This window comes from Lipotes vexillifer, unplaced genomic scaffold (genome assembly GCF_000442215.2).
Source record: "Lipotes vexillifer unplaced genomic scaffold, Lipotes_vexillifer_v1.1 scaffold178, whole genome shotgun sequence".
Taxonomy (NCBI): domain Eukaryota; kingdom Metazoa; phylum Chordata; class Mammalia; order Artiodactyla; family Lipotidae; genus Lipotes; species Lipotes vexillifer.
The window spans coordinates 4,505,911-4,513,777 of NW_006775603.1; the positions used below are offsets into that span (position 1 = coordinate 4,505,911).

A 7,867-nucleotide genomic window follows, 5' to 3' on the forward strand; every position below is an offset into this window, starting at 1 on the left:
GTACATTCTATAACTGTACCAGAGCTTTACTTTCCATCAAGGAAAGGACTACATAAAGTCGATCTAGAGCGAGGGATGAAAAATGAGAAACGTATTCGGAGACAGCATTTTTTTAAAAAAAATTCTAACATTGATTTTAAATGGTGGACGTCATTTAGCAATTATATATCTATGAACACGTAGACTGTGAAAGATTTTTAAATACATACATGTATTTTATGCATGCATATACAAGTATGCGTAATGTCATATTATATATGAGAGATTTTAAATGTGTGGGCACAAACGGTGGGAGCTGCGATCACAGCTTGAAGACAGCAAAGGGCAGGCGCGCTTCAATCCTCTCCCCGAGGGCCCTCCTCGCGCCAGGTGTGCCCAGCCTCGCCTGGAGCCGCTCGCCCGCCCGCGGCCGCGCACTTCTGACCCGAATCGACTCGGCCTCCAGCCAAGAGTCCGCTCCGCATCCGCTCCCGCACTCCAGCAACTGGCGGGAGTGATACAACACCGGAGTCAAATTACGAACCGCAATTAACATATGAATTTACGAAGGAAAAAGAAACGAGCAGGGAAGAAAAAAAAAAAAAAAAAAACCCTAGAGCGGGCGCCCGAGCGCTTGGTTAGCAGGAACTTTTCCCCGGGTGTAAAAACTCTTTGATTGGCTGCTCGCACGCGCCTGCCCGCGCCCTCCATTGGCTGAGCAGACACGCGACCGGCGCGAGGAGGGGGCTGGGAGAGGAGCGGGGGGAAGACACACTGGCGCGTGCCGCTTTTTAAAGGGGCGCAGCGCCTTCAGCAACCGGAGAAGCTTCGTTGCACGCGACCTGGTGTGTGATCTCCGAGTGGGTGGGGGAGGGTTGAGGAGAAAAAAAATAAGACATTGCAGTAGAGACCCGGGAAGGGTTTTTTTTGTTGAGCTTGTTTGCCAGCGGCTCCTCCAACCCTGCGCCTCCGAGCTTCTGCAGTGCAATGTCCCGCCTGCTGCATGCACAAGAGTGGGCTGAAGTGAAGGAGCTGGGGGACCACCACCGCCATCCCCAGCCGCACCACCTCCCGCAGCCGCCGCCATCACAGCCACCTGCGACCCTGCAGACGAGAGAGCATCCGGTCTATCCGGCCGAGCTGTCCCTCCTGGACAGCACCGACCCACGCGCCTGGCTGGCTCCCACTTTGCAGGGCATCTGCACGGCACGCGCCGCCCAGTTCTTGCTCCATTCCCCAGAGCTGGGTGCCTCCGAGGCCGCGGCGCCCCGGGACGAGGCGGACGGCCGGGGAGAGCTGGTGAGAAGGAGCGGCGGCAGTGGCAGCAGCAAGAGCCCGGGGCCGGTGAAAGTGCGGGAACAGCTGTGCAAGCTGAAAGGCGGGGTGGTGGTAGACGAGCTGGGCTGCAGCCGCCAGCGCGCCCCTTCCAGCAAACAGGTGAACGGGGTGCAGAAGCAAAGGAGGCTGGCGGCCAACGCCAGGGAGCGACGCAGGATGCACGGGTTGAACCACGCCTTCGACCAGCTTCGCAACGTTATCCCGTCCTTCAACAACGACAAGAAGCTGTCCAAGTATGAGACCCTGCAGATGGCCCAAATCTACATTAACGCCTTGTCCGAGCTGCTTCAAACGCCCAGCGGCGGGGACCAACCGCCGCCGCCGCCAGCATCATGCAAGAGCGGACACCACCAACTTCGCGCCGCCGTCCCCTACGAAGCAGGCGCGGGCACCGCGACCGCGGCGGGGACGCCGCCAGCCTCGGGAGTGGGGCAGCGGCCGACCCCGCCCGGAAGCTGCCGGACTCGCTTTTCGGCCCCGGCCTCCGCCGGAGGATACTCGATGCAGCTGGAAGCTCTGCACTTCTCGACTTTCGAGGACAGCGCCCTGACGGCGATGATGGCGCAAAAGAACTTGTCGCCTTCGCTGCCTGGGGGCATCCTGCAGCCAGTGCAGGAAGAAAGTAGCAAAACTTCGCCGCGGTCCCACAGAAGCGACGGAGAGTTTTCCCCCCATTCCCATTACAGTGACTCGGATGAGGCAAGTTAGGAAGGTGACAGAAACCCGGAAAACTGAGACAGAAACAAAATCACCCTCTCCCAGGGCGCGGAAAGCCCCGCGGGCAAAGATCCCCGCACCCTTTTAAATTTTGCTAAGCGATGGTCGTTGTTTAGCAACGGCTTGGCTTCAGATGGCAGCTACATTTGATGGTTTGCAAAAGCCGCCGCTGTTCCAAACTCCCTGTCGTCCATATTGTTCGGTGAAAGCTTGCTGTTAAAGTTGGGTTCTTTCCTCCCACAGTCTGCTCCCCTTGTAGAGAGATAAGGTATAATTATATGTACTCATACATAGCATCATTATTCTAGTTCCCTGCTGCCAATACGCTGCTAAAACGTCGCATCTTCTTCTCTGTCACTGGTTTGTGTTTGATTTATTTTATCCCCTGGGCATCCATCCCTGTGTGTTGCGCGCACTCACGTATGGGAGAGTGAGTATTCCGAGGTTGTCTCCCAAAATGCATTATGAAACGCGAAGTTAATGCTTCCAAAGTGGATAACTTTTGACTATGGAACTGTCAGAAAGCAAGGAACTTTGAGGTTTCTATATCGTATAAACATACCCAGTATGTATATCGGACCGCGAGAACCTTGGCGTCTTTTAGGAAACTTGGCGCACGCACTTTATCAGCCGCTACTGCTGCGGCTCTGGGACAAACTCAACTGCCAATTGCAGACCAGTTTTGTTTCTGTTTTTTAAACACGGCCACTTACCCTTAAGCTCTTTGCAAATGTTTGTTTTTAAAAATTAAATAAAAAAACCACATCTAGTAGTGTCAAAAGCATTTGGTCAATTTTATTCTGCTTTGTTAATATTAGAAAACTTATTTATTATCGAGTGTTTGCTACCATTTCTACTTATCTTGATTCGTTTTTTTTTTTACGTTTTCTACTCGAGATCATTTTATTTTAACTTAGCAAAGCCAACTGCCATTGTTTTATGTATTCCTTTTGCAAATTATAAAAATAAACGTGAAAATAACTTCTGTTTGTCACTTATTTCATTCTAATATAAGCATTAAAAACGGTTTAAAATGACCTTGAAGATTTGGATTGTCTTCTATTAAATGCAAATTTGTGTGACCCAAGAGTTTTGAAGAAAAAAATTCCGTCACAGACCTTGTGCCTTCACATAGTACCAGAAATCCTATATAGAAAAATGTTTAAGTCAATAATTAAATTGTGAGGTAAAACCTTTCCCAAACTTGCAGTACAACTGTGCCTCTAGAATCTCTCCAGGATCTTTCCATGCTTCCTTATTCCATTCCCAACAATTCCTGCAAGAAATTGAGATCTCTTAGGATCTAGCCAGGGGTAGTGAACTTTACCAGGATTAGCTATTTCACTTCATAAAAACTTTAGCCAGGCTGAAAGCTTTTCTTGTAGTTCAAATACACAACACAAGCTTTCTCTCCTTTCCTCCCTCTGTCTCTCACTTTCTCTCCTCTTTCTGGGGGGAGTGAGAGAGGCAGGGAGAGGAAAAGAGAACAATGGAGAAGAACTTGAGGGGAAAGGGGTATCGAGGCTCATTGATCCAATGAGCAGTCGTCCTAGGAAATCATTGAGCTACACTCATTTTTTTTCTTTCCAAACAATTCTGCTTCTTCCAATGAAGATGATGTTTGCTTTAATTTTGTCCTTCTGACTTAATGCCTTTGTAGAAAACATTTAACTACATTTTTGAGTCGGTCACAGAAGCTAACAGTGCGCTCACTCTCACCTCAGGGTCCTCAGGAAAAGTATATTCTGGTTCTCAGGATCATAGATTTTGAAAAAGCCAATACAGCGCGTGTATGGGAGAGATCAGAAAGCAGACCTTTAAAAATGTTTTTGGCAAACTATTTGTTAAACTAAAGAGTGGCCGAATTTCCACTGGCTAAACTTCGCTGGATTTGAGAGGTTGATTTTAGGCTAAATCCTTTGTGTTTTTGTGTCTACATTGAGATAACAAATTGCGAGAACTGGGAAGCGGGCTGGGGGGAGGGCGCAGCGAGAGAAGTTTAGCTTAATTGCTCCTGCGTCCTCTTCTCCCCGCCAGCACCTTGAAAAAAAGGAGAGCGACACAAACTGGGTTTGTGGAAAAAGTAATGGGTGAGGGAGTACAGTTCTGGTCTTGAGCAGGGAACCGCGGAAGAAGCTATTAGCTGACCACCTAGGGATCCATGGCTTTCACCTGAAGCCTAGGACCAAGGGAAGCCAGAGCCTCCGCCAGCACTCTGCGAGAGGTGAGCGGCGGCTCGTGACGCTTTCCAGGGGCAGAAACAATGCACCTGTCCCCTAGATAACCTTTTGCACCCAATGAGTTTGCCGTGCTCCCGATAAATATCAGGAATCTTCAGGCTGCTGAATAAATCAAGCGATTGCTTCTAACACATTTCCATTTCGCTCTCAATAAGCAGACTCAACAGGCATGGACATACAGCAACCTTGCAGAATGTGCACACACATATTTTTTAATAGTTTTTTGGCTTGGTTTGTTTGCGTGCATGTGTGGATAGAAAGAGAGAAGAGGACCTAGAATGCTTTCACCTGTTACGAATGAGTAGGGGAATGACAGGACTAAGAAAAATAAAGCTGCGATATTTTTTTCTCAAGGAAAATAATCGATATTTCATTTCCCAAAACAGTTTCTGCTCCTTTTGTGTTAACCAGAGTTAAAAGCTTCTTACAAGTTATTACTTTTCTTTTCATGGACTCGTAGAAATTTCAAAACTCTTCCTTCCCATCTTTTAAAAATGAAGAAACGACTCCCCCTGAGTTGCCCCAAAATTACACAGCTAGAAAATTGTCCATACCCAGAACTGGAGCTTACTACTCCCACCCACTAGGTCAATGTGCTCACAAAATTTTCTCTAAGAAAATCGATAGGAGATACAGCTATGTAAATGTTCAGGGGTCTTCTTTCCCCCTTGTACCACAATGATATTTATACTTTTAAATGTTAGTGGCGTTATATATGAACTGGAGAAAATGCCAGCTTCATTCAATGGGATCACTTTCCATCTCTTCTGAAGAGAAGAACAGCCATACAGAAATATCAGATTGGAAATTCTGTATCACACTGATTGAAAAGTGAGGATGAATTCTTCTGACCCATCAAGATATGCAGGAAAAAAGCCAAATTACTTTCTGATAAATTAAGTGCTCAAAGTTCAAATGAGGACTTTCACCTCTTTTCTTTCCTTCATTCTATTACTTTCTTTCTTTTAACACTGGCATTTCTTTGAAAGATATGTCCAATCACATTTCCGTTTTAAGGTTCTGCTATGAAGTTTGCATAACAAACGTTTGGCAGCTCTGCTCTCTTACACTCCATTAACAAGCTGTAACATATAGCTGCAGGTTGCTATAATCTCATTAATATTTTGGAAACTTGAATATTGAGTATTTCTGAGCGCTCATTCCCCATATGCCAGACCACTCCTGCCATGCTGACTGGTTCCTTTCTCTCCATTATTAGCAATTAGCTTCTACCTTCCAAAGTCAGATCCAAGTATCCAAGATACTAGCAAAGGAATCAACTATGTGTGCAAGTTAAGCATGCTTAATATCACCCAAACAAACAAAGAGGCAGCATTTCTTAAAGTAATGAAGATAGATAAATCGGGTTAGTCTTTTGCCAGGCTGCTGGTGCTTTCTAGAGTTTGATATACGTTAAACAGCTTGCTTTATATTCTGTCTTCCATCCCACCACCACTTTTATTTGTGGAGGATTTTGGCTCACCACACTTTTTGAAACGTATTTGATTTCACAGAAAACTGAAGGAACTTTCTTTTAGGCAACTGTCAAGTTTAAACACTTCTCCGTGGTACCTTGTTCACTGGGGGTCCAGCCTGACCAGAAAAAAAAGGGGGGTGGTTAATTTCCTTAATCTTAACCAAGGCTTTCATTAGGCCTTTCTATTGATTTTATAGATTTAAACCTGAGCCAAGCAAGCAGTCTTTCATTAAAAGGATATCTTGTAATTACTTCTCCCCTCTGCTCATTGGAAAGTTCAAGACCCATTTGACAACTGCAATCTAGACTTGTCAACTGCACTGTGGAAACCCCAGCAAGTCCTAGTGAGAGTTAAACGCGACCTCTCGTCGTTGGATCGCTTGCCATCGGTGTTGCGAGATGGGGTGGGAGATAGGGGCTGGGAGGTAGTTGGAATCAAGGTGAAGTTTTCCTCGCTGCTTTTGACCCCTGCTCTCACCAGCCATCCTCCCCACTAGGTCGGGCAGAGTCCTGGACGCGGCCCACGGAGGTCCCTCCCCTTCTGCTAGGCCACTAGCAAGAAGAGGCGAACGGAGCGCAGAACGGGTTAAATCCTGGGATGCAGGGGAGAGGCCGGGGAGGAGGGAAGTCGGGGTTAGATAAAGAAAAGGACAGGAACCAAGAAGCGTGGAGGTGCTTTGCCGTAATGGGAGCGTTTCTTAATTAGAGGACGGCTGACAATAGAGGGGCTGGCAGAGACTCCTGGCCGCGGTGCCGAGCGTCTGGAGCGGAGCACGCGCTGTCAGCTGGTGAGCGCACTCTCCTTTCAGGCAGCTCCCCGGGGAGCTGCGCGGCCACATTTAACACCATCATCACCCCTCCCCGGCCTCCTCAACCTCGGCCTCCTCCCCGTCCGCGGCCTTCCTGGGCCCCCCACCGGCAGAACTCGCAGCAGCGAGCATCTCTCGCCGCCTCCCGCGCCCGGTCCCGGCCCCTCTCCTCCCCCAGCTTCGCAGCGGGAGCCGCCACCGCCCACTGCCCCTCCCGGCAACCGGCCAGGCGAGGAGAGAAGGCGCGCAGAGCTAAAGCCAGGCGATGCCACGGGGAGGGGAAGCTGGCGGCGGCGGCGGGCGAGCCGCGGGGTCGTCCGGGACGGGCGGAGGCACCTGAAGCCGTGGAGCGGGACCGGGGAGCCGGCGCACCCTCCCTGCGGCGCCAAGGGCCTCGCGGACTCGCCGCGCGACTCTCCGGCCCAGGGCTTGCCCCTGGAAGATGCGATCGCCTCTTCTCGTCAAAGATTCAGTTCTTCAGTCCCCCGCTTATGCTAAAATGTTCTATAGTCTCTCTGTCTGTGGAGGCTGAGAGTTTAACTGGAAAGAGTGCACGGGCACTGTCTCTCACCATCCAGGGCTCAGACACAAGTATACGACTTTCTTTCCTGCCGCTCCTTCAGAAAAGCAGAACTAAGCATTCTGGAGCAAAGATTTTGGGCCTCTCTCCATTCCAGAGTGCCTTTTGCTATTTCAGCCCTGCTTCCAAAAACAAGAGGCACATAAAAGTGGGTCTTGCTGACTAATCTTCAGGGAGCCTAGGCCCACGCTGCAAGCTCATACTTTTCTTCAGGGAAACCGGAAATTTCCCCCAAAGGCATGAAAAACTAGATGCTCTCCAATATAAGTTTTCTGGTTTTGGTTTTAGTTTTAACAATTCTGATCAAAGAGTTAAGTGATCTCATAAAGGAAATGGTATTTTGATGGCCAGCAGGTTCACCAGGCCCAGCTATTCTCAGGATGAGGAAGAAAGGTGTGGGCTAGGATCTCAGGTGGCTGTCTTGGGATTTCCCAATCCAAGGGAGGTAGTTGTTCTTTGAGGCCACTAGCCACTTATTTTTCTCTTCCAGAGACAGTTGCTCACAATCCTTGTTGCTTTCTGCCCCTACAAACTCTTGTCTCTGTGGTGCTGGTGGGGGAAGGACTAGGATTGGGGGGGTCCTCAACCTGGGGGTGAGGTAGCATTTTTCTTTTTTTTTTTTTTTTGCGGTATGCGGGCCTCTCACTGTTGTGGCCTCTCCCACTGCGGAGCACAGGCCCCGGACGCGCAGGCTCAGCGGCCACGGCTCACGGGCCCAGCCGCTCCG

General features: G+C 49.2%; 1 protein-coding gene across 1 annotated transcript; it reads left to right on the forward strand.

Moving 5' to 3' along the window:
- Window positions 1-839: 839 nt before the first annotated feature.
- Window positions 840-3,016, forward strand: ATOH1 (atonal bHLH transcription factor 1). The gene has a single exon (XM_007450021.1). The coding sequence runs from the start codon at window positions 967-969 to the stop codon at window positions 2,023-2,025; it is 1,059 nt and encodes a 352-aa protein (XP_007450083.1). The 5' UTR covers window positions 840-966; the 3' UTR covers window positions 2,026-3,016.
- Window positions 3,017-7,867: the final 4,851 nt, after the last annotated feature.

Excerpts from the sequence above, each read along its gene's own strand:
- ATOH1 (XM_007450021.1), top strand. The coding sequence starts at position 967 with ATGTCCCGCCTGCTGCATGCACAAGAGTGGGCTGAAGTGAAGGAGCTG.